This window comes from Ambystoma mexicanum, chromosome 6p (assembly GCF_040938575.1).
Source record: "Ambystoma mexicanum isolate Mex_15411 chromosome 6p, UKY_AmexF1_1, whole genome shotgun sequence".
Taxonomy (NCBI): Eukaryota; Metazoa; Chordata; class Amphibia; order Caudata; family Ambystomatidae; genus Ambystoma; species Ambystoma mexicanum.
In genome coordinates, this window is record NC_090935.1 from 1,258,630,811 (window position 1) to 1,258,658,232 (window position 27,422).

General features: G+C 46.2%; 1 protein-coding gene and 1 long non-coding RNA gene across 11 annotated transcripts in view; one reads left to right on the forward strand and one right to left on the reverse strand.

The window, feature by feature from the left end:
• Positions 1 to 27,422, forward strand: part of PRUNE2 (prune homolog 2 with BCH domain) — a 743,862-nt gene that overhangs the window by 552,141 nt on the left and 164,299 nt on the right. For 9 of the 10 annotated variants that reach the window (XM_069625908.1, XM_069625910.1, XM_069625912.1 and 6 more), the window contains 2 exons: positions 23,646 to 23,748; positions 24,391 to 24,522. In XM_069625908.1, the coding sequence (XP_069482009.1) occupies positions 23,646 to 23,748; positions 24,391 to 24,522 (235 nt within the window). The remainder of the gene's footprint in view (positions 1 to 23,645; positions 23,749 to 24,390; positions 24,523 to 27,422) is intronic. The other variant, XM_069625914.1, reaches the window with a different exon arrangement.
• Positions 12,621 to 27,422, reverse strand: part of LOC138510345 (uncharacterized) — a 34,568-nt gene continuing 19,766 nt past the window's right edge. Inside the window, exon 2 of the long non-coding RNA XR_011280369.1 lies at positions 12,621 to 13,046. This is a non-coding gene — a long non-coding RNA (uncharacterized lncRNA). The remainder of the gene's footprint in view (positions 13,047 to 27,422) is intronic.

Consider the following 27,422-nt stretch of genomic DNA (forward strand, 5'->3'; position numbering starts at 1 on the left):
GAGACTGAAAAGGAGCGGCTGGAAAGATGGTAGGAGAACCAGTTGAGAACAGCGTCTTTAAGGCTGAGGGAGGAGAGAGAGCTAAGGAGAAGATGTTGGTCGACAGTGTCAAAGGCAGCAGAGAGGTCGAGGAGAATGAGAATAGAGGAGTGCTTGGAATAACGGGAAGAGAGTAGAGAGTTGAGAACAGAAGTGAGAGCAGTTTCAGTGGAGTGTAGTGCGCGGAACCCAGATTGGGTGGGAGGGGAGAATGGATCCAAGTATCCTGAAACTAAGAAGCTGAGTCAAGGAACTGCTGGTGACCCGCTGGAAGGTTTGGCACCCTAAGCCCGCTGTTGTCCCGCTGGACCCCTCTGCATCTGATCGAACAAGAAGGACTGCAAAGGCGCTTCAACCCATTTGAATAGTGCGGCCAACTAGTCACAGCACCTTCATCTGAACCCGAAGCAAGCCTCTTAGGAAGTGTTCCTGGGCCAACCAGTGAACTGACTAGCTTGCGCAGGACCTTTGCTCTGAAGCCGCTGCCGTTTTGAGTGGACACTTGAAACTTGATAGATTGTAAGCTATGTGTTCACGGCACTCTCACACCGAATTATGTACACTTGGCATTCCCAGGTCGGGAATAAAGAGAAAGTGCCTGAACCAGAGTGAACATGGTCACTGTGTCACCCAGCCGTGGTGACAAACTTCGCAGGTGCCTTGCTGCGGTGCACCTCTGTGCCCTGAATCCTGATGCAGTGAAACTGGCCTGATCCCTTCCCCAGGAGTGGAGGAATCACAACCGTCCTGCCACGGAATCATTGCTGTATCTCAGCCGCTGAAAGCCCCAGAGCGGCACAATTGCCGCATTTGAACCTGCAACCGAAGTGGACGTGACTGCTAGAGTTTGGTCTGGAGTGCGCTGGAGTCAGTGAGTACTTGCAACCCTTACCGGTGGCCCCTAGCGCATCCATCCATTTTCATGCACAATTGTCCCCTTAGGGCCACTCACCTTTCCTCAGGTAGCCTGAGCTACCACCCTATTCCCAACTCCTGGAATCTGTTCTGCCCTTTTGGGGAGACCCACCTGGAATAGTGAGAACCTATTCTTCAGCGCCTCACCCACCTTCCTGAGCTGCTACAGCCCCTGCAAGAAACCTTTTTCACTCATCTGCACCATCGCGTGCACCAGCACCTGAAAGTACTTTTGAGCATTAGGCTCCACTCTTCGTAGGGACTGGACTGCCTCTTAGCTAGGGATTGATTGATGAAGAACTGCCTAAAGTCTATTTGCACTGCTTGCTCCCTTTCCTCCTAGGTTGTGGACCCATTCTATGCACTCACCCTTTAGGCCACTTGGTACTGTGTATATATATATATATATATGTATGTATACTAGTGTTCTATTGGTTTGAAGTATTACTATTGATAATTGCTTTGTGTTTGATTTCAAATGCCTTGAACAAATGTATATGTAGTTTTAATATATGCACCTGACTGGGAGTGATTTGTAGTGTTCTTTACTGGGTGTGCTCATTGTGGGCTTTCAGTCACCCTCACCCCTCCTGAGACCTAGTCTTCACCGCTGCCAATGCTACCTTGATTGGTCTGGCTTGTCCAGAAGGTTACCCTGTTTCAAGAAACTAGGCTGACCCTCTGAACCTCTGCCCACCAGGTCAGAGTTCAAAAATCCATCTTAACAAGGATCGACTCTAGATCTTGATACACCGTAACTGGCGCTAACACCGATCTCAGACTCGGTTGAGACGTTAAGGCCCTATTAAGCACAGATAGAAATCTGAAAGTATACAGCAGTGCCATAGAAATCCTAGGATTCTGCATGGTTGACATTGAGTTTAAAAGTAGAAGGGAACATGGCAGACTGCATGTGTTCAGGAAAGATGCCCCGCTTTTGAGCTGGTGCCGCCAAACATAACTAAGGACTATGCACAACCGAAATGCACCTGAACAATTGATATATATGACTCATTACCTGAGGTGTTCAATATCACACAAGGGTGCCTCAAGAGGGTTATGAGCCTAGGACCCTTGGCGCGTAGCGTGTCATGCAGGTGGATGGGAAGCAGAGTAACTTTGTACACCAAATAATCAAACCAACTCAGGAAGATGGCAAAGTCCTTTTACTGTTTTATTATTAATTATCTAAAACAGGGACTTACATCGCACAATGTTCGCTCGAAGCATTTCATAAAAAACAACACTTTTATAGTAAAAACCCATCATACGTGACATCATACTACGTGGCAAATAAGAAAAACCTACGGGGGATGTGCTTGGCTCAAGGGGAACATCTAAGTATACTTTCTATAAGGGTTCAGGTTGTGATTGGGTCTCTGTAGTCAGGTGGACAACTCATGCACACCCGTAGTGCAAGTAATCTTCAAATGTAATCAGAAACACAGTACATCATTGGCTCTCAAACTATAAGGCCCTTCGTTATATGGCCCTCTTCAATTGGTTGGCACGCTCATGCACTTCTGGAACATCGGTTCACTTAGCAGCATGTAAGCTCATACACCAGGTTTCAGGGGGTGCACTGGACTGTACCTCCCCACCCAATTAGCCCAGCATCTCTCATCACCCATGCCTTCTGCCATGAAGATTGTCTTTGAACTGTGCCTTGCAATGTATTCTCATCTCTGGGAATATAAGGGAGTGTGAGCAAATGTTTATCATAGTTCTAGAACTGCATGCCCAACTCTATTTTCATTCTGTGCTCACGTGACAGGAGACTGCAATTCGACCCATTTTGCAGCATTTAATTGTCTTGAATTAATAAAACTTGCCACTCATGGTGTTCCTTCTTTAATAAGGCATAATTCAGCTTCTCATGTTCTCTGCGTTCAAGAATAGATAACCATTCTTGGCTGTCTTCAGTCTTGACACCAGGCCAGACAGCCCTTCTTGTTTCTTCCATGCTCCCAGCTAATTCTCTGCTGCGGCACAACTTTCAGCCCTTCTCTTCATGGTTTGAACTTACTAAAATTGTGAGGCCGATGTCCAGATCCTATATAATGGCGGTTCCGCACTCCGTATAGCCAGCTTCTAAGGTTACTTGATCTACTTGCATTGCTGCATCTGTACAGTTATTGAACAGCTTGCATTTTCTACAGTGCTCTTTATACGTGTAATCTTCCTTTTGCCCATGAAAGTTCACTCGATTCTTTACTTCGTCATCAGTTTCTATAAGGTCCATACATTCTCTTCTTTAGCCAGTCTTCTGTGTGCATCATGCTCTTTTCTTGTGATGTCACCAACTTCTCTTTCGCTCTTTTTCATATTCCTTCAGGGATCTCCTCCAAGAGATTGTCATCTCTTTGGGGATACATCTGATAGGGTTTTCTTAGTGGATACCTTTTCTCGAAGACTCGACGCGGAGTAGTCATAATTGCTGGTGTCACGCATGGCATAATTTCAGGCTGCCAGCATACAGGTAGTAGGGGGGAGGGACTTCCTGCACGGGGAGTTGGCTGCTCCTCTACAGTTAGGAATAGGACAATTCTAAAAAAGGAGCCATGCCAGTCGCACACCTCATTAGGCCCATCCCACTCACGCTACATGTGCATCTGAAGGAAGAACTAGATAGAGGCCTTGTGCGCCAATAATGTCATTGAAAAAAATGAGGGAGCGGAATGGATTTTGCCATAGTTATTATTGCCTGTAAACCCAATGGGGATGTACCAATGTGTAGTGTCCTGTGCTCACAGAGGCTAGCCTTCCTGGAAGGAGCAAAATACGTTTCCGACCTGTCTAGTGCCTACCATCAAACTGAACTACAGGATGACTCAAAATACCTAACATCCTTGATGACCTTATTCAGCACATATAGATTTAGGCAGATGCCCTGGCATCTTACCTCGGCTGCCGCAATATTCCAGCGAGTCATGAAGGACTTTTCAGAATTAAGGTGTTTCCAAGATGTCATCTAAGTGTTCATCAGAGATGCCTTGCTGCACAATATTTCTCTTACACGGGTCGTAAACACTCCGAAGAATACATGGCTTGTGATCAAGCATGAAAAATGCCGGTTTAGACTGGCAAATGTCTTTTATTTAGGCCATGCCATATACGCCCAAGGCATCCACCCAAAACTGAGGATAGATAGTGCTGTAGCGGAAGCTCACTGACCACCAGATAAAGATGCCCTGTGATCTTCCCAGCCCTTGCTGTGCACTATTTGAAAGTTGCTGAATATTTTCGCATTCAAATGTGCGGCCCTGCGAGACCTACTAAAAATCCTGTGAAGTTCAATTGATTGCAAATTCACAAATGAACTTTTTTACCTAATTAAAAAGAACACTGCACAGGCCCCATGCTCAACATCACGAGCAAGACATGACAGTGGCTTTTGCCTCTTGAACACTTCAAGTTTTTTTTTCTCTGGGGCATCCCCTTCGTTATCAAAAGAGACCATGAGCCCCTTGTCCATGCCCTCACCAGGGAGCGAATCTCTTTATTTCACCCAGGATCAACAAAGAGGCACTGACCCTTCAAGAATATAACTTCAGAATAGTCTATAGCAAGGGCTCAAAGGGCATGATGGCAGACTGCTTATCGCGCCTTTCCCTCAAGTCGGGCAACGCTGATGCAGAGGGTGACACCTGAGCTGCCGCTGCACTGGGAGCTATTGGGCCAGCCATTGATGGGACCATGCAGCAGCAAACATGCACCTAGGACCACGCTCTACAGATGCTTCATCAAATATCTATCGATGGGTGATTGGCTCAGCCCTCAGATGTCAGCCACTCGTTCCACCATATACAGAATGAATAATGGGCTGCACTCGACATGCTGTTCGGAGGGGAATAATAGTCCCACCGATGGGCACGCCCCTCCTTATAGATGGCCCACAAAGGAGACTAAGCGCAGGGTATGTGGGTGCTTCTGGCTGCCTGGAATGGACTCTGAAGTGGTTGCTGCAGCCAAGCACCGTCAGCCATGCACAGAGAGTGATAAATCCCACATGATCAAAGACCTGTCATGACGCCCCATCCCCATTCCCCCCTTGCCCTTTGCCAGGGGAGAAAATGGCATTAGACGTCATCGGTCCCTTAACAGACATGACCACAGAATGAACATTTATGTTTGTATTAATGGACTACCATTCCATGTGACCGTGTGTGGCATGATTGGAAGACGCAGCTGCCCGGTCAGTAGTCCGGTTATTAGATAATGTATTCCAAGTGCAAGGGTTCTCCTCTGTTCTCTTAACTGGCAATGAGGTCTAGTCCATCTCAAAACATTGTCTCAGATTTATTACAGAAAATCTGAGCGCACCATGAAACCGCAGCGTTGTATTGCAAAATGGAGCTCCCTATCTCTCACCAAGCAAGAGGGCGCATAGGGTACTGGGCCCACTGGTGATTATAAAGGAAGGCAGCAAATGGAGCCAGTGCCAACTCTTCACATACGACGAGGAGGAGTAAAGCAAGGCTCTCCCTGATGAAACTCCTTTTAATATCAGCAGTGCTGACTGCCATCACTGGCCCCGCAGGCCTCCAGGCATTACGCAAACACCAAATTTGATATATGGGTACAGTGTGGAGTTCCCACTTTTTTAGGCTGGTCCACCCCATGAAGCCACCCTGCCCACCACCATACTTTGCATAGCCAGCAAAGCAGGTACCAACGCAGCTACAGAAACAACCATGGTGTTCCCATAGGCCTCTTCAAGAACACCATATCGCTTGTGCCAGCTGGCAACCAGACTTTAGGACGTTGTCATGGTGTACCTAGCATAAAAATGGAAGGGAAACACTCCATGCCCTCTTCATTTCGTGGGTGCGTGTGATCCTGATGGCGAATCTATACACGACAGTTGGAAGATGAGCGAGAGACAGGGATTGGGGAGTGAAGAGCTCCAGTTTATTGCTTGAGGCCCTTTATCTTTCTCTTTATTTTGTGTACTCCATATACAATCGTTTTCTTCAACACCATGTGGCTCTTCTTCAGTCAATACATATAGCCTATGGAATGGTGCGCCAGTGACGGTTCTTCGTTTTACTTGTGTATTCCATAGAGACGCCACGTTGTGGTACAGGCCTTCTTTAGGCTCAGCCACCATCTTGAATCCTGCTCAAATGGAAGTACAATTAGATTTGCATCTAATTACCCTGGCCCAGGTGCCCACCTGGGAATATGGTTTATTTGGCCAAGAACAAGTCTTTGGTTCTGCAATTTGGCAGTGAAACTTCTTAAAGGGATAGGACGTATGCGTGGGTACCTTTGGCGACAATCCCCTGCTTTAGTCATGAGGAGGGCTGGGGCAGAACAGGGGATCCTTCACCTACCTCTTCCTGGTCCAGCATGACAGTGTGGGTCGTGACGCTGTCTAGTCAAATGGTCGACAGACAAAGGGGCGACAGTCAAAAGGTCGACACAATTTGGTCGACGGGTCAAATGATCTAATTTTTTTTAGGTATATATATTTTTTTAGGTTTTCGTTTAGGGAAAAAGTTGTTTTTAACAAAAAAAGGGGGTTGGGAGGGGACCCCCCCCCCACAAAACAAAATGTGAAAAAACAAAAAAATTCGATCATTTGACCTGTCGACCTTTTGGTGTCGATCATTTGACCTGTCGACCATTTGACCTACAACCGGTCGTGACATCTGTGATCACATCCTTTAAAAACTGTGTTGCTGCTAATTGGCAACTCATTCAAGCAACGTTCATCCAATCCTGGCTATCCAGCATGAATCTCAAAGAGTTCCCTCTGCAATTAGACTCTACCTCCAAATTTCTAGGCATTATCTCCCACAGTTACTCATACTTCAAACTTCTTGATTCCAAGAAAGGTCAAATGGCCTGTTCCTAGGGAGTACTCCTGCACAAAATAAGCACTTTTCCCCCACCCTTTGACATCCGGCCTTATGCCCAAGCATTACTGCTGTTACACCTTGATGAAGGCAGTGTACTGCTCTGAGGTGTCACTGCCTCAGCTATTGCGCCCCTCAAATAAGTGCAACCCTCGTTGCCAGAGTAATGACTAGCATCAGAAAAAGCAGCCGTACTGATCTCATTTGATCCTAGCCTGGATCATCTATAAAATAGCCTGCATCATATTAATTGTCTTAACGACGAAAGCATTGCTTTACCTAACCGCAGTGGCGTGTCCAGGCTCTTTTGACTAGGGGGGCCCAAGTGGGGCACTGACCTATGCAGGGGTGGCATGAAGTACGAGCGCACACACAGACACACACATAGTTTAGGATAATGGTGTGGCACCTGGGGTGGCCAATCTGATTCCAGCAGAAGCGTGTGCCACCCCAGGCCACTGATAAAGCTAGCCTGAAAAAGAACACATGCCGGAAAGAGAAGACCAGGAAACATGCCTTTTCCTGTTACTCACCAGTACTGTGGGGCAACATCCCACCAGACATCCAGACAACTTCAGCAGTTAACTGAAGACCCTGCCATTTAGGGATTTCCTCTTGGAGCACCTTGTGGCCTGACGCTGCACATTCCTCTGGGTCATCATAGGCCCCTCCCAGAGCCTTGAATTCACCTTTGAGCTGCCGCCTCTGCTCTTTCGCTCGGTCCTGGGCTGTGTAAATAGCATACAGAGAAGATGTTGGCATGGGGTTTTCCACGCACAAGGAAAACATGTGGTTTTGGGATACATTTCTCAATATTTTCGTTTTGCTTTTTGCGTTTTTGGGCGTGCACTCCAAAAATCTTATCAGGGAACTTTTCAAACAGTATCTATATTTTGGGTGGGTGCAGTAATGCCAGAAATACACACATACAGAACCGGAAACACGGATGGCCAGCAACAAGGTTTACGAAGGCGTGCACAAAAACATATGAGAAACACTCAAATTATATATGGCCCCCGAAGTGAAAAATACACACACACCATGCTGTTACAATCATTCTACATATTGGACTTGCATAACACCTACAGAAAACACACACAAACTCGAAAAACACAAACAGGCACGATTCCATTACAATCATCTCACATATTGGGCATACACTCGTCACGCAGAAAACACACAGCCTGTATGAAAACAGAACCTGAACTTCCAGGTGTGCACAGAAGACACCGAAAACACACAGACATACGAAATCAGAAAATGCATGCTAAGTGAAACAACTGTGTATTGCCAGAAACCAGTCGAATTCGGCTTTCTGCAAAACACATAGAAAGCACACGAACATGTATGCAATGAGACACACGTGCAGTAGGAGACAGTTGGAACCGTTCATGAAACATAAAACCCAAAACAACACTGACACATGCAGTTTATGGACATTGGCACCAGCATCATATGCAGGTGCATGCACAGACAGACACCATCTAGTCCAGCCAGATAGACAAAATGCATAATTCGGGCAAATGCACAATAATATGGAAATCTCTCTCTCTCTCTCTCTCTCTCTCTCTCTCTCTCTCTCTCTCTCTCTCTCTCTCTCTCTCTCTCTCTCTCTCTCTCTCTCTCTCTCTCTCTCTCTCTCTCTCTCTCTCTCTCTCTCCCCTCCCCCCCCCCCCCCCCACACACACACACATGTGCAAACTGATAATTTGAACCATTCAGGAAATATAAATACCATGGTCTTTCCCCTTCTGTAGTGGCTTGGCAGGCGAAGAACGATGGTGTGGAGGGTTGTCCAGAGCAATTCCAGAGATTAAGATTCATTCTAAACCTTCCAGCCATCACCTCTTTGTTTTGCTTTGTCACCCTGAGTGGAACGGTATGGCCAGACGTGGGTCCCGTGCCAGCTGGGCCTAGGGACCAAAGCTTCTCCTCACTGATGAAGCTCAACAAGGCTGAAACATGTCTGAAGATGCTTGTGGTCTCTTGCAGACGGGATGTGAACTAGCAGTTCGGGATGGACTGCCCTTTTGAAGTGGGGCCAAGCCCGATTTGCATATGGTCTTTCCCCTTCTGTAATGGCTTGGCAGGCGAAGAACGATGGTGTTGAGGGTTGCGCAGAGCAATGCCAGAGGTTAAGATTCATTCTAAACCTTTCAGCCATCACCTCTTTGTTTTGCCCTAAAAATGCAGACACACGTAAATGCCGGATTGCTTATCAGTAATCTTCAGTACTCTTGCTCACCATAGCCACATACATAGTGAGGGACTCCAGTTCCCTCATAGACCTCCGTTTTAAAGGGTAAAGAAACCCCCCTTGTCTTGTTTCTCCCTCTCACAGCCTCATGCCTACTGCTGAGGTGGCTATAGGAAGGGAGCAGCCTTGTCCCTGCTCCGATTACTAGCAAGTTCTTTTGACAATAGTTTAAAGACCTCACCACTCCAGGTGGGACTGCAATGAAGAAGAGTAAAGGCTCAGAAAAATGAAGATTAGTGGGAAGTAATCCAGAGAGTAACCTCCATGTCCCAGTCCTATACTTAGTGAGAATGTACCAAGTACTAGGCTTTGAGCCCAATAAAAACCACAACACGGAATGCTGTCAATACACTTTAAAAATGGCGCTTACATTCTGGGTGTGGCTTGGAACACCCCAGTGCAGAAAGATTCTGGCCCATGTACGTGCAATCTGTAATGTTGCTTGAAAGTGGATGCGGAGGACCAGGTGGTTGCGCAACAAATCTCTCCAAGAGATTCCCCTGCATTAGCCCAGGAGGCAGAAAACTCCCTAATAGAGCATCACTGGAATACCTGCGGCAAGGGAACCCTACTAGGCCTGTAGGCCAAAGAGATTGTCTCTTCCGCCAGCAAATAGGAGTGGCAGTGGTGGGATACAATCCCATATTACCTAGAGCAACAGCCACAGGGAGAGGATTGTATTTTCATACAGAAGCAGTGCATGCTGGGTAAATGCCAACCACACTCCCTACATCTCATCCTCCCATAGAAATGTCGGTAGCATAATGTCCTTCTCCCTATAGAAGGATGAAGACACTTCGGCCTTAAACAAAGGAGTCAGTCTTAACCATAACCCCTAGGTGAGAACTCAAGATAACAGGAGGAAGATAGAAGGTTCCCAATCGCCCCCATGTGCCTTGCAGAAGTGATTGTCAGGGCAGAACTTTAAGTCTAACTCTGCTAAAGGAACAAAGGGGTGAACCTGCTGAAAAGACCAGGCGGAAATCCCAGAGAGGCTCTCTTTTCTTGACAGGGGGGGCAGGACGAAAGGAATCCCTTCAGCATGTGAAATGCCTACATCTCAATCGATGAGATGTTAGACTGTGGTTCACTCGCAGCTCGCACAACTGAGAACTGTGATGATGTGACGCTGCCTGGCACTCTATTCCACCACACAGACCTATCAGAGCCTGAACCCACTCATTGAGAGGCGAAGCCTTTTCTGGATTGCTCAGATTGGTAGTTCAATCCCGTGACTCACGTGGAGGAGCACTGATGAACTTGATGGCATATAACTTCTTCACCATGTTCAAAACCTATAGGGCCATGGTGGTTTTCTCCCATGTTCAGCAGAGCAGTTGAATGTGTCCTCCTCCTTAGGGAAGTAGAGGGGGCTCCGGAGGAGTCCAGGCATAGTCGGGAAGGAGGTTGTTTAACTGACGGCAGACAGTGGGCCCCCTGAAATAGCACAGCACCTCATCCAAGATCCCCGCCTCTTCCTCCCTGCCCCAAAGACTTTTGCCCAGGTTGCCAGGATATTTTCTAAGAGCCGTTAGTTTGAGGGCACGTAGGAATTAACTTGAACCCTTCTGGGCTTGCTTCATAAGATCACCAAGCCTACTTCCAAAGAGCTACTGGTAACCTTAGCCACATTTGTCTTCTTGTCCCAACTGTGGAACCATCTGCAAAGGCAGCTCATTTCAGTGATGGACATTAAACATCGGCCGATATCTGCAAGGGTCTTTCCTTCATGTCGAACCTGTCAGTGCAATTGGTCTCTTCTTCTCCGGCCCCCCAGATGGAAGAGAAATCCTGTACCAGGGACTCTGTAAAATAGGAGACATAGGTAGAGCCAGTAAACAAGAAGTTACCTGTCGCATAGGTCCACTACAAAGAAGCTTCTACATTCCTGTCCAATAGTTATAAAGGGAGTGCATCCTCAGAAGCCACACCTGCCTTGCCAGAAAGAGTAGGAAGAAGGGAAAATCAGCCTTCAATGTAACAAGGCAGTGCACCCCAACGTTATGGTGGGGAAATAAAAAAACTGGTCAATGCCAGTCTTGTTCGGGTCACCCACTCTTTAAATAAAACCTCCTACATTTCAGGCAGCACTGGAATGCCCATCTTTGCAGAAGATTTGTGGGGTTTAATCTTTACACATAAAGAAGAGGGTTCCACAGGATCTGGGATTTCTGGAGTACTGCAGACATAGCCCAATGCTTTAGTTTACATCTCCCTTGAAATGCATTTACCCCCACCCCCATTGTCAGAAGTATCATTCTCTGTTTAATCAGAAAAGGAGGGACCAGTCACTACGGAGGGTTCTATGAGTTTAAGCGTTGGGGCTGGCTCTTTACTCACAGGAGCAGGTACCCTTTTTTGCCAACATGGCCTCCACAGCCTGATCACTCATGCACTGCACATGATCCCAGGGCACCCATACTGGAGAAGGGGCAGAAATAGAAACTGTTCTGGGAGATTTCTCTCAATGCTTCTTTTCGTGTTTGGGCTTCCTAAGGGAGCGTGATATCTCCCTGGAGGAGCATTGGTCTCTAGCAAGAGGGATCTCCTTATCCGAGGAACAGCTGCAAATAAGAGAGTGCAGAATGGCAAAGGATTTTCTAATATCAAGATGAGTTCACACTGCAACAGTACCCCCAATTTATTTCCTCTTTATAATGAAGAAAATTTGCCAAGGCTGAACTTCGTGGTGCCAAGTCAGCGCATGGTGAATCAAGCGCGAAGCTTTGCCTATCAACAGGCTTTTGGGGAGCATGCAGCTGGCATGCTTCAATTGCATGTTGCCAGAGTCACACCACAGTAAGATATCCGGGCCCTGAACATGGCCCCCCAGTAGAGCCCACTGGCAAAGACCTTGCCCAACCCACCATAACTGTTATGGGCCAAGCCACGACGCAGGTGGATCAGTCTACTCACTGAAGGTGAGATCTTGATCTCCTACCTGGCCTCTCGAGCTGCTCCACCCCCTCTGGCCACAGCCTCTTTGCACGGCTACACCTACTGCGTAGAACGTCTAGCACCTGACTGCGTGGTGGGGCAGCTGCGCTGGGCAATATTACCTCTGCCTCCTGCTGAAGCCTTCCTCAAGCTCCACAGCAAGCAGCCATACTTACCAGAGGTCCTGTCACAAAATATGCAAAGGAGAAGGTACGAGGCTCTTACTTTCATATAGGCACCAGGTTAGGAGGGGTGTAGTAGGAGGGGGAGAAATCAAAAAGGGTGTTTCTTGAAGTTTAAAGCTGAGGGCTGTCAGGGGACAGCCCTCCATCACTATGTATTGGATGGGGAAGACGGGATGAAAAGGTGGGAATTAGCTGAAAAACAGTCTTTTTTACAGGGACTTAATTTTTAAACCTTTCAAAACTAAAGTCATTACATTTTGGAAATGTTAAAGTTAGAAAGACTTAATGCACTATTTATCAATACAATCCATCCAGCTACACATCAAACCTTAACCTCATTAAAATAGATGGAGTAACGCAGATAACTAGGAACATCCAGACAGAAATTCTAACCGCTCCCGAGACCACAATAATCTATGTCTAGGGTTTATTAATTGGAAAACAAATGTTTATTAATTCATGAATGTAAGCAAACGTGGCTGTGACCAGAAGCCAAGTTGAAGCATTTTCTAGAAAGCAGGTGATGCGCTTTAGAATATCATACAACTTTTAGAAGAAAAATTGACTTTCGGTTTCAATATATAGGAGTTGGGAGATTGAATGTTTTTTCAGCCAAGCAGAACATTTACAGCAAATGTATTTGTCAATGATTTAACCGGACTTGAAATAGGGAGCAGTGAAAGTCTCTCAGAATCGAATCGAAAAAGTGTGACACCTTTTGAAACCCAGTCTAGCAGCAGCCATGTTCTGCAGTCTTTGGCGATGGCCCGCGGCATTCTGTGGGAGGTTTGAGGCAGGTGCCAGCCTTTAGTCTGTTATTGTTGATGGTTCCTACAACTGTTTTGCTGTTTTCTGCAAAGATGAAAATAAATATTGTCAGGGCTTTTAATCAGAAGCAATGCTTTAAATAGGCAGATACTTGCCGGTTCTGAGGACCTGCACTTCTTTTATATAGAAGACATAGTGCAGGCACTTCTCAGCAGAAAGTCAGTACTTGTAATGGAGGAGTACCGGCACATCCCAACAGTAAACAAGTACTCTGGGATAATTTCCATTTGAAGCACTCATTGGAAGGGACAATTCGTGCCTAATTTCTTTTAATATCTATTTGTCCAAAATGGCTTCCTTTTTTCTCACTTTTGCATTCGTGTCTTGGGAGAGGGAACTAAAAGGGGTTAATTGTCAGGAAAACAAGGAGTAGTCAGGAATGAAGCAATGGCCTTTCGTGGGGGGTTTTGGCAATTGCCCCTGTTAGTCCCCTCCCCGGGGCCATCGAAGCTGTTAGCGAGCGCCCATTGCTTACGCTATATGTTTCTTGTGTTATGTTAAGGGAAGTTATTTTGCACATTTTCGCCAGTGGAGTGACCGTTTTTGACCACACATTATCATGATGTATCTTATTGAGGAATGGGGGCATTTTTCAGCTGTTTCCTTAATAAAGTTTATTAAAAATGAGTAGTTCTCGATAGACCTGAGTGTAAGAGCGAGAACATTCCACAGCGTGGCACTATTAAGGAAAGTGCACTGCTTGCGAGTCTTGATTTTTTTTGGCTTGCTAAAAGAAAAAAGAGGCGGCAAGCAAAGTGCCTGTGGTGTGGAGTGTAGCAAGGGAATGTGGCTGTAAGGAAGCCAGAGGAGCTGCTGAAAAGCTTAGGGAATGGGCTTAAAGCGATCCAGGCAAAGTAGCATCTGAGCAGAACCATACTGGATGCCCTGAAGCCAATGCGACTAGTAGCCAGGAAGGCCCAAGAGCACCCTGCTCACACATTCAGGGTATGACAGCACCAGGGCACTCACTGCCGGCACCGTGTGCAGGAAAGAAAAGAAAGATTCTCCTCTGTAGCCTACAGGGACGCAGTGCTCAAGGGCCTAGCTCCCCCACCCCCCATCTGCACTAAAATACCTTACTGCATTGGTCACCGGTCTTCTAGTTGTGGTCCAATGTTCTTATGTCAGCCATTGGCTGGAGAACAGACAAGTAGAATTTCCATGTTTGTTGGATTCATTTGTGACTCATCAATTTGGTGCCAGAACAACATTCTGAAGGGGAATTGATTGGCTGGGTGTCATAAGTTATAATTATAGATTATGGTACCAAATGGCATTACAGTTCAATTTTACTAATGTTTACCCATGCCCAAACTCCACCTAGCCAACAAAGGTGCCCACTGGGCATGGCCTACAGCCTGGCCCAGTGGTCACTGTGTCCCATTACCTCATCTTCGGTTGAAGGGGGGATTGGTCCTTGCCGAAATCCATGGCCAGAGGCCATTTTGCCAGAAAAGGATATGCCCCAGACAGAGTGGTCATGAGCCATGCTCTGCTGTTATTTTTATTGGGAGAGGTCTTGGGACCCACTTATATTTCTAACTATGGGGAGTGCACTTCCTAAAGACTGTACCATGGTCTAACTTGTACCATATGTTTGTTGTTATTGCACCTGGTAGCTGTAGTATAGAATCGTGGTAACAATCATATGTCAAGCATTCCTTTACCACATTCGCTGTTAGACCTTCGAACAAAAGACCCTCCTCTGCTAGTTGCATTTTTCCATCCTCCTTTCAACACATCCTCCACAAAATGGCCATACTATACACAACCTAACATTGTACATAGGTGTGCTCTCTATTTTGAGCAGCATCGACATTAGTCCATCACAGCAGTCAGAGACACGTCATCGGGTTCTGTTTGCCAAGCTTTTTCAAGATCTTGCTGGAGAAAAAGGAAAGGTAACACTTCTAACTTATAATTTAAAAGGGGGTATTAGTAAAAGTACATATTACTGATTGGATCATTCTTACATTCCCTCATCATCATTGCCTTTGTTGTCCTGATTATAAACCGCCACTGGGAAATCACCCTCAAAGTATTAACCAACATTTCTTCCAGACCCTTTCTATCTTTTTATTAGTCAATATCCTTCTCATCTTTTTTCACAACGTCAAGTACAGGTACGTCATTTCACCAAAATGCCAGGGTTAGCGGAAGTGACATCACATGACCCTTGACCTCTGATGACATCACATGAAGTGATGTCATCTGACCCCACCCTGAGGTGACATCACAGGAAGCGATGGAACATGACCTTTCACCCCTTTACAAAACAGGAAGTGGCATCACATAGCATTGTTTCGAAGTACACTGAGAAATATGGTTACGGTATCACTATAAAGTGGTATACGTTGCATACAAGAATGGATCATCATGTGTATTGTTCATATCAGTTTGTATAGGGCCATATTACCAAATTACTGCGAATCCAAGCAGACGCCCAAGGCCAAACGATAATGATGTGTTATTATATAGCACTTATTCCTAAGCGCTTCATATAGAACAAATATGCATACAATATCGCCCAACCTGTGTTGGTACTCATTTATCAACCTCAGCAGGAAGAAAGGCTGAGCTGGCCTTGCCGGGAGTCAAACCTGCAACCTGCAGATCTCACACACATTGCAGCAGCAAGTGCTCTACCCACTGAGCTAGCTTACCGGCTATCGCTACCAGAAAACCAGCCACTCCAGAACCAAAGAGCCACATGCTGCTGGCCACAGCTGAGGAGCCTCAATAACAAAAAAAGAAAGTATATTAATTTTGTTAGGGTTGGTAAGGGAGATCACAGGGGTAGCAAGGGAGACTTCAGAGGTCACAGTTGCAACCCCTGGCGACCCCTAAATGACGTCCCGGGTCATGTATAATGGGGTTGCAAGTTTCTCCTACTGAAGTTCTGGCTCAGCATCACTGATAGTGACATCTGTTTCCTGTATTAACGCCTCCTTACTTAATGATGAATGTTGAACTTATGACATAAAGTGGTGCTTTGTGACACTTGTTTTGGTGTAGAAAATAAAAGGCAATTTTAAATTGAATGCATAGCTTAAATACACATAATTATACAATACATTTGCTAGGAAATGATTAATCATCCTTTGTGATACCTGTCTGGAAGTAGCTAGAGAAAGGGTGAGAGAAGTTAAAAGAAAAAGAAAACCATGAGAGAGTTCCGTGAAATGAGAAGGATAGAGGTGGGGAGAACATAGGAGAAGGGGGACAGAGAGAGAGAGAGAGGTGCCAGAGGGGTAAGTAGCACAAGAATACAATTCTACCACCGTGAGAATTTGCATCATAATCCTCTAGAGAAAAAATCTAATCTCATCTACAGACGAATTACAACAGATTTGGCCAAACACAGTGGGACTCATTACAAGGTTGCCGGTCCGGATAAAATGGTACCGGTAAGCTTACCGGTACCAATGTATCAGGACCGGCAAACTCCGAGATGTGCCGCGGGTGCCTTTCATTCCGCCAGGTCTGGCCTGGCGGAATGAAAGGCACCCGCGAGCACAGCAAACCTGTCGCATTGCTACAGGCATCCCCATTCCCATTGAGCCCAATGGGAATGGGGATATACCGGCACCCGCGAAAGGGCAATTACCGGGTCTGGCGGGGGTCGGAGTACCCCAGTAATTGCCCATTCGCAGGTGCCAGACTTTCATGCCGGTATGGAGGCCGGCAAGGCTACCTCCAACCTTGTAATGAGGCCCACTAGTTTCTTTCATCTTCATGGCCTCCTGTGACACTCCCTGGCATTCAGCACTTGAATGTGTATGTGTCCATGGCTATGGTGATGTAATGTAAAGTGATCTTACACAGTGAACCTCTTCCAATCTCTTTGCCTCATTGTGAATGACCCTGCAAGAAAAGGGGGTGGGGTTGTTTTTTAGTGGGGTAGAGGGGAAGGCGAATCCCGATATGGTGATGCTTGCAGGCCAAAAGTACCGTAGTGTTGTTATGCATCAATGTGGTTAGTGGTGGAGACACTAAGGTGTGTGTTTCATCCAGCGGTGGAAGCCCAAGACCAAGTCGGCATGCAAAGTCAGGTTAGCCACAAGTGTGAGGAGGAGGTGCTAGGACTGGAGAAGTGAGCTGTGATATTGCTATGTTGGTGTAGTATGTTTGTAGAGGTCTGCAGTGGTTTCTCCTACATCATTTTAATAGTAAACAATTTGGTTGAGTAGTAATGTGTGTCACATTATATTTTGGCAGTGAGATGGGGAGGGGTGCCCTGTTATTCCCTAATCAATTCCTATACAGCCACTGGTCTTCTCCTCCAAATTCCAAATGTTTTCTTGGCTTTTCCAATCATCAGGGAAGCGATTTTGGCTTCAAGGCAGTCCAGGGGTCTGTGGTCAAGACTTCTGGTAGTTGTAGGGGGTCATTACGAGGTTGGGGGTAGCCATGGCGCTAGCGCCATGGCACCGCCTTACTGCATACCGGGTCCGGGTTCCCTGAATGGGGAAATACCGGCCATTCCAACCTGGGAGGACCCGGTAGTTCCCCATTCAGGGAACCATTCCCCATTCCCATTCGAGCCCCCATATGGCTCAATGGGAATGGGGAGGGAGCTAACAACGGGCCCGTTGTTAGCTCCCTGGTCTGCTAGCAGTACCCGCTAAGGGCACCTGGTTTTACCAGGCGCCCTTTGTGGGTCCCGCGAGCAGACTCGTAATAGGGCGGTAAGGGGTTAACGGCACCGGCACCATTAACCCCTTACCACCCAGCTCGTAATGACCCCCGTAGTCTTTACAGGTAGCAAGGCATCAGCTGTCCTCAGTGGGCAGGGCCAGCCAATAGTGTGGCATTCCAATGCTGGGCATTTGTCACCCTGGTATAGCCCCTTCGCATCCTCTCTCGAGCCTGGCTCTCCATGATATTTCTTATGAGTGGGGGAGCGACCGGGTGTGTGCTGATAGGGTGAAAAATGGGGGTGTATTATGAGCTACGTTTCATTCAAAACTAACTGTGTTTAGCTCAAGATTTGCGTTTTAATATTTGTTTCAATGGAAAATGCATATCCATGGAGGAACTTCCCATATTATCGTTCATTCACTTTGGAATAGTGGCGGTTGGTGAATTATTTTATTGGAGGTGCGTAAATGTTTCCCCCCAAATATGTTCATGCGGTGGAGTGTAGCGAGGGAGCCCAAAACAGGAGTTCCGGGGAGTCTCTCTCTGAGAATTCTTTTCAATAATGGGTTAAAAGGGAGCATTTTAGAGCACACTGCTTTTAAAAATTGGGCAAAAAGCCGCACTGCTGTTGCTTTTGTTGGGGAACTCATGAACAAATGATCCAATAGGTGCAAGTCACAAAGAGTACACAGGCGCATTTTCATGATGCCTTTTCCCACAATATAAATATACAAGTATAAAAACATAGTCCTGCTGGCTTTGCCAGTGAACAGGTCATGGCATAATAAGAAAACATGTCAAGACTGACTTCACCAATATTGGTCAGTCTTGTCGCATAAGAACACTACTGCAGTTATTCTTGATACCAGTGAAGAAATCACAGTGTAAGACAACAAAAAATGGGAATGAGGGTAGAGTGAGGCTCAAAGAAAATGGATAGTTTCAATTTGGGTTACTTTTATGGCCGGATTCTGCTGGCTTCGGCACAAGAGAATGAAACACAAGTGAACAACATACATAAATCCGAAATGTACGCTCGTTATATAAAGTGCAAAGTGCAGAGAAAGTGCAAGTGCAAACAGTGCAACCCCCAATTGGGGGAACGAGTAAAGAAAGAAGTAGTAGGTAAGGGACATAAAACGCTGTAGTGTCCTGCTGAATAAGGATAGATGAAAAATGTCCAAATGGATTCATAGTCCAGCAGAAAGTCAATGGCACATCAGTTCTTAATGCAAAGTAATCTTGAAATATTATTCATCATAATGCTAGATTCTGTCGACAGTAGCAGAAAGAGAGTGTCTACTAGGTGAGACAATCTATGGTAAAGCTGGTTGTCTTCAGAGGTTGGATGTCTTGAGCTCTAAAGAGAGGGGTATTATTAGTTCCCTTTCATGCTAGTTTCAACTGGTTCCAAATCGTAAATGGGGATAGTTTTCACAAGGACAAGCTGCCTCTTATCTGTCAAGAGTAAATGCATAGAGGCTGTTGGAGAATTGTGTAATGAATTCACATGGAAATATCGTCTAGGCCGATGTATAAATGAAAGGATACGACATGGGAGGCATACTTACTTAGTTGAAGTAACGTATGCTGTTTGCTAAGCGGCCTCAGAGTCTGATCGCCGAAACGAAACCTGAAAGTCAAAAGACCAGAAAAAAACCAATGGGGTTCATGTTCTGCTCGAATGATCCCACTGTGCCAAGTCAGAAAATCTATTCAGACTGGTTGCATCAAAGTAGGCCAGTCTAGCCACGTAATAGCACTTATCATGTCTGCTTTACTCTGGATACACATTAAATCATGTCATGCCGTAGTAGACTGGCCACTTACCTAGTGCAGTCCTGCCATGTAATAAAACCCATCATGTTTGCGTTCCTCTTGATGCCCATTAAAACATGCCATGACACAGTGGGTCAGTCTGTATACATTTTGATACTGTGGTATGGCATGTTTTAATGGACATGAACAGTAAATCAAGCATGTTTGCTTTGCTCTTGATGCCCATTTCGTAATTAGGTAGGGCTCAGCTGGCATACATTGGTGGGCCAGTCCGGATATATTTTTTTACTGTGCCAGAATAAAAAATATATATAGACTTGGCCACCAACATACAGCATTCTTGCAGCGTAATTACAAAATGGCCATCAAGAGTAAAGCAAACATGAATCATGACATACACAACAAAGACAATGAGCAGGTAAAAAATCAAAAGGCAAATACATTGTGCAGAATATTTTTTTATCATTTGCCAAAAGAACTGTATAGGGAAGTATGCAGTCTAGCTCTAAAAAGTCAGACTTGACCTTCGATTTGGAGTTAGATTGGAACAGCCGCTATGCAGTCACCAGTCACGTAGGCAGGGATTAGAAAACCAGGGAAATGGCATATCAGGAGAGACAGCTTGTTGGTGTTGTTTGGTTATTTACCCAGCCATCGACTACCATGACAATGCTAATTAATACCTGTGGCTATTCCCACCCACTTCCTGCCCCCCTCCTTTCCAAATCCATATCATCCTGGGATCTGTTTGAGCTAGCTATATCAAGCCGTAACATCACATTGTCTGCTCAAATTTCCTGCCAATTGTATTGCAAAGCAATGATCTGGGAGTTAATGGCTTAACTGCAGCAGTGAATCTGTTAAGCATGTGTGCCTTCAGCCACTTCATTTATAAGCAGGATGCATGTCCTTCTATAAAGTTCTGTTAAAAACAAGCACTGGCTAAGCCAACAGTTTTGAGTTGTGTATCGGTATTAGATTGGTATTGTCCAGGCACTGCTGTTATATGCCCCGGTACTTGCACCATTTCCCACCTGCTAACATTAATGGCAGGTAACAGTGCCTGGAAAGTGCCTTTACCACGCCTACACAAAAGTCAAAACTATTGCCATTGGCAATGCTTGTTTAAACGTGCTTTGGACATTATTGGGGATTGTGAATCTTTTCCATCTGTGCATCTGGGAGGCTATGTGTGTCTCGGACACACCAGCGTGGTTACATGCACACACAGAGACATGTATGCACACAAAGGTTGTGAGGCCCGAGGGTGCACCCACTCTATATTTTCGAACTTGCATGAGGGAGCAGACGGGGAACTGTTGGCTTGTATTTCTTAGCATGTCTTTCACTGTGTGCCCATTGCAAACGCATCATCCCTCTACCACGGGTTAGGGTGCCAACGGTAACTGGCCTATCCCGCAATTAAAGATCAATTTCCTACGCATGAAATGTATCGCTTATCTTCTATTCTTAAACATTTGTTAAAATGAGAGCATTCTTGCCAGAAGTTAACTTTCTCCTTTTCACCATTCTTCTTATAAATGCACCCCTTCCAACGATTCTATGTGACTGCAAGCAGACAGAAGGGGTAATCATAGAGGGGATGAGGAGCGGGTTTGTCCTCAATGGACGGGCCACCCCATCTTGGAAATCGCCATGTGCCTCCTTCCAACTTCCTGCAGACTAGACACTGTGGGAGCTGCCAACAAAAGGCAAAGTTCTTTTTTTTTTTTTGCAGCATCTGAGATTAGCCTATTACTGAAGGTTTGAAATGGACCAAGCCACTGTGACAAAATCACTATATAAGAGGCTGAGACACACACACACCTTTATTGAATCATCTTAAACTAACTTGTGGAGGGTCTGACTGAAACTTTGTTGGGATAAAGTCTGCCCAAAGTTCCTAGCCATTGAAGCGAAGATAAAGGTTTGCCAAGGTGGGGGAAAGGCATCCCACCTAACCACTTCAAGGGAATATTTGGGTTCCCAGGACTCTGCCTGTTGAAGTGGCGGATCTGCAAATGTCCCTGGCAACCTTCCTGGCTGGTAACTGCTGAACCCATATGCATGCATTAGTAATGGCCGAACCCTCTCCCAAAATGATAGGCTCACAACTTGTTTCAAGTGCTGGCAATAAAAAGGCCGTAGGATTTTATTGTACAGATATGGGTTATGACAATAACATTATCCCATATCATGATGGTATCATACTTTTGGGCACCAGGTCCTGAGGTTACCCCCTCGGACTCGTGCTGCCTTCTTGTGTCCCACGACTTGTTGTGGGCACCGTACAGTGCCTTGTACTTCTTTTTGTTCTTCTCCGCTTTTGTAGGGTGGGTGGGTTCTGTGGTAAAGAAGCAAGAAGATTTGGAAGACACTGAGTAAACAGTGAACCTCCTGTTTGCTTCGGTCCCCGTTCAGGGTCCACAAACAGATTGTGTTTACTCTGAGCATGCTGCTCTCATTTATAGGACCCAGGGAGGCCCTGGGTCTTTGTTGTGTATGTGGTGGGGGCCGCTGTTGTTGCAGTCCCCGGCCGGATAGCCGACTGTCTGACCCCCTGGTGGGGGCAGATCTTTGAACCTGGGCCCTGCCTGATGGTTGTTTCCTTGTGGCGCTTTAGCACCTTGCTGTTTGGAGGAAGGGTGCGATGACTGTTCGCACCTTACCCTTCCGTGGCTTTTGTGCTACTGAGACTGCGTGTCTCCGTAGCTGGGGGGAGAGGAGAGGAGCAGGCGCGGGGGGTTGGGGCTGCCCCTCTCCCAGCTGCCGATGTTAACAGCAGTTACCCTGCCTCGCTTGTGGGATGCCCATGCAGCATTGCCCAGAATGGAAGAAAAGTGACTCACTTTCATCAGAGACCCAGTGCAGGGTCTAACAGGGCCTGATGTTAGAAACCCTGCCTTCTGCTCGGACACTGGTACCCAGGACTCTGCCTGCTGAAGTGGCATACCCTGTAAGTGTCTATGCCAACCTTCCTATCCTGGAAGGGCAGAAGAAGAATGCACCTTTCCTCAGTGGGCGGGGCCTTACAGCACACCAGGAACAAAGAACGCAGCCTTTTTCTCTCTCTCTGCAATTTAAAACCACTCTGACACAAACATTGATAGCCTGTCCCAGACTTTTGTGCCAAGTGCCAGTGCTGCTTGCTGAATTGTTGCTGAATTGTACGATGTTGCTGAACCCTATTGCATCAGCTGGACCACCTCGAAACTGGTTTGCCGCATGGGAAAGTTCCCCAAATCCCAGCTTGACACTGTCAGGGCTCAAAAAGAAAATATCAAGGTATCTACAGTGGTCCTGTCCCTCTGCACTTGTTCTATGGACCCTAATGACAATTAAGACCCTGCTCCTTACCTTTTTGAAAGACATAAACCATACATTGAACATTACTGCAAAGAGTATTGTCTGCATACTCCTGTCTTCATGCCCAGAGTGCCCCTTTCAAGCAGAAGTCTCCATAGTCAGTGCATTTCATTACGGGTGAGTTGTTCGTGTTATTATTAGTTTGTCCTTTTTAATTTGATTAAAGTCTTGCATTTTATAGAACGTTGATTGGACATTTCCTTTATGATGGTATCACAGTCTATTGTTGTGTTGGAAGCTTCCTTGCTGGCTCACTCCCCTTGCCTCATGCTACCTTAAACATGCGAAGAAGGAGTAACAGTCATGTTTCCCCTTTATGATTGAGATCACTGCTGGTTGAGTAGTAGTGGGAGGCTGAACAGGAGTTTGGAAATCACTACCCACCGCTGTACTCCAGCAGAGTAGCAGTCATTTTCTCTCAGTTATAGGAGATGTGTTGTACATGCAGAGTCTAACAGTGAGCAATTCACGGTACATTTGACTTGGGGCAATCATGTCACTAGAATTGTATTTCACAGTTATGTGCATGCAGTATTATGCTGTGGCAATAGCGGTGTCTTGGGGCTGTTGGGACTTAAATCCAAATACGTCATTGTTCGAACAGACACTGTACTATTGGCTGAAGACATTTATTGGCTCAGCTTTTCCTCGTGGGCATGCCATTGTTGTCAGACTGGTCCCCATTTCTTTTTCAGTGCCTCGCTTCAAAATAAGCGCACACTTTATTGCCAAACGTACTCCTCTGAGAGAAAATGAAAGCATGCCAATGTCTTTCTGTGTGGTGAAATCTTGGATACCAGGCCCAATGCAATGCCTTTCTTTCCGTTTGTTTCACAGGGTACTATGGGGATGGCCTCAATGCAATCATTGTGTTCGCCGCGTGCTTCCTGCCAGACAGCAGCCGAGCCGATTACAACTACGTCATGGAGAACCTCTTTCTGTGAGTAACGCAAGCTGATAAAGTGTCATGGCGCCCCTGATGTATTAGCCGCCCTTGGAAGACTGTGTGGTACACAGTACATATACAACGTGGATCTGATTTCCTTATTTCCTTCCGAGTTGCGTAGGTCTCACGCCTCAACTCTTTACAGTCCCTTCCAAGTGACTCAGACTGTGCGTCCCTGTTGAGCTTGTTAAATTTACATTAACTTAAACGGCATGGAAAGAAGGATGGGTTTGCGGGCTTTTCGTCTGTGTTGTATAAGAGAGCATTTACATGAATCTACAGCAGCGTGTTCACTTTTTTAAAAAACGTCTAGTGTTCCACCAGTCCTCATATCCGGTGTCTCCTGTTAACGGCGTGTCCCCGGAATTGGATAATGTGATAGCGGTGCACGGGTATCACTCACTTACCGAATACACACAGACAAGTCAACAAACAACCTGCAGCTAATCCCTTGTCAGGTCTTTTACTTATGCATGCTTGCCAGTTCCTACCTGCGGCTGCACAGCTCATTCCCACTGTTATATGGATGTATTTGGTTTCTTTACTTCAATGGCGGCAGGGAAGATGGGGGAAAGGGATTATTTTCGGCTCTGTTCTTTTTCTCTCTTACCTTTCTCCCTTTTCTCTGCCTTGCAGATATGTAATTAGTACATTGGAGCTCATGGTGGCAGAAGACTATATGATAGTCTACCTAAATGGGGCAACGCCCAGGAGGAAGATGCCGGGCTTAGGATGGATGAAAAGATGTTACCAGATGATTGATCGGCGGTGAGCACCCCTTCTTTAGTACCCTGTCATCTCGGGGTCCGCATTGGTGAGACACGAACGGTAGGGAAAACGGCAGGGAATGTTGAGAAGAAAGGAATAGGGGCAGTGGCTAAAAGATCAAACTTGTATGGCAAGCAAATGGGAGCATGACAGGCACGTTTTAAAGGAACCGTCCAGTATTTTAGTACCAGGCCCAGCGACCTTTCCACTGGCTTTCTTTCTAAAGACCCAATGGAGGTTTAAAACCACTGTGGCAATCTTATTTGTAAATCCTGCTTACTTCTCTCTGTTACTGTCAGAACCTCTTCCATGTTGTAGGCTCTGTTTGAGACCCGATGATCAGCCCACCATCTCACATCAAATGCATTCACCCTGGGAGTCTGTTCTCGCTGCCCCTGATTCGCTCAACACGGATTGGCCTATTCTGGGGCTGTGTGCTTTAACTAGTCTTCAACCACAGTGGCGAGTTGGCTTTTACTATGCTAAGCAGCATTATCTGGCGCTCGCATTTGTAAACACTTTATATCCTTTGCTTCTGTTTATAAGTATTTCCTTTAAGAGGCTTAGAGTTTTACTCGAGCCTCGGGCTGGTGACTGGATGCCTGGATATTTTGGGCTGATTCACAGAGCGTTTTCCAATAGGGGTTTGCCATTATAAAACGCTTCTGTGAATTAGGCCCTTAATATCTCACTTCTGTATTCAGCATACTTGCTGTATATACTTTGTTACCTCCCTTTATTTGATTTTATTGGAACTGGTGTTTGCTTTCCTTGTATTCCCCCTCAGTGCGGGCAAGGTTGCCTGGCCTCCTGGCGGGTGCAGGTCTTGTCGTCCTGCTTACGCGCCTGTTTTCTTTTTTTCAGACACGCATTGACCCATGCTGGCGATTGTTATGACCCCTTGCAGGACATGTCATCATACTTGGCCTTCATCACCGAAACCTGGTTGAAAGACATGCTTGAGTCTCTGCTAATCCATGCTCTCCCAGGGACGTCATTTGGGGGTCGCCAGAGGTCGCAATTGCGACCTCTGTCTTCCTTGCGACCTCTGTGGTCTCCCTTGCGACCTCTAAAATTTTTTTTACTAAAATAAATATATATTTTTGCAATGCAAGCTCCTGGGCTGTGGCCAGCATCATGTGGCTCTTTAATTCTGGAGTGGCTGGCTTTCTTGTTCAGGCCCCTTAAAAAAAGAAGAAAAATAAGAACATGAGGGCCACAAGTCTAACACTTTCAGCACTGAACCTAAATAAGAAAGAATAGGAATACCAAATAATCTGTCTTTCTGGAATTCTATACAATAATTGCTAGACTCATTAAAGGTTTATTTCAGGCACACTTCAGGGGGTGAGTCACTGATTTAGTCTGTTCTCAAACGCCTCAACTAAGCCTTTCATCCTTCTGAGGTCGATAAATGGGTACCAACACAGGTTGGGTGATATTGGGTGTATATTTCTTCTATGTTAAGCGCTTAAGCACACATCATTATCATTTGGTCATGGACGTCTGCTTATAATCACAGTAATTTGGTAATGTGGGCCTATAAACACTGATCATAACGATACATATGGTGATCCATTCAGGTATGAAATGTACATCACATTATAGTGATATCGTAACCATATTTTTCGTAGTGTACAATGCTATGCGATGCCACTTCCTGTTTTGTCAACGGGTGAAAGGTCGTGTTCCATCGCTTCCTGCGATATCACTTTGGGGTGGGGTCAAATGACATCACTTCCTGTGATTAAATCAGGGGGTCAATGGTCGTGTGATGTCACTTCTGCTACCCCTGGCATTTTGGTGAAATGACGTCCCTGTGCTCTCCCGGTGGAGTACAATATTGTTAGACTTGATAGAACTCCCCCTTGGGCAGGTGGTGGTATTGCACTTATTCATTGCAAGCCCTCCCCTGCTCTATGTTAACCTTCACACATGCTCTGAATATGGGGGCATGCCTTTTATGTATGGAATTTCACCATCTTGCACATTGCACACCCTGCTAGTTTATAGACCTCCTGGCTATGATGTCGGCTTTGTGGCTGACTTTGTGTCTGTGCTTACTGATTTGAGACTACAACATCAGTCCTTTATCGTATTGGGGGATTTTACTCTCCACCCCAATATCGATAAAGACATAGTGGCGGCAAACCTGATCTTGTGATTGGGGACCTTAATCTGCCGCAACAAATTGTGGGCGCCACGCACGTGTCTGGGAATACTTTGGATCTTGTATTTGCCTCTCCTTCTCTGGTCACGGTCTATCCCAGTCAATACCGACTCTCTGTCCTCACCAAGAAGAGAGTCCACATTCAAGCTTGTGTCTCTGCGGCATCTAACAACTTGGCCGAACTCTCAAAATCTGCAAGGAGCTTGCCAACCCTGCTGCAGTCTCTATCCCTCCTGTTGCCTCCCAGGTTCTTTGCAATGCCCTTGCCTCTCACTTTATTTAAAAAACCCTGGACATCCTGTCCACCCTCTCCACCCACGCCCCTCCTCTCCCCTCTACATCTGTGCTTGCTGACTCTCCTTTAGCCAGCCCCTCACCATCCTTCTCGTCCTTTCCGCTTTTCTCCCCTGACAAGGTCGCTAGACAAATCCGATCTATGAAAGCCTCGTCAAAACAGGCTCATCCCTGTTCCTCTAAAACCATCAAGGACCACGTTGACATCCTCGCTCCGGCCCTTGCTGACTTTTGCACCACTCCTTTGCCTCAGGATCCTTCCCCTCCACTCTGAAGCACTCCTTTGTACATCCTCTTCTCAAGAAACCCACAGCTGATCCTTCTCGTCCAGCTAACTATCGCCCAATTTCCATTACTCCCTTTCTGGGCAAACTCCTGGAAAAGTTGGCCATCTCTCAGCTTAACCTTCATTCAAATTCTGTTGGCTGTCTCCATG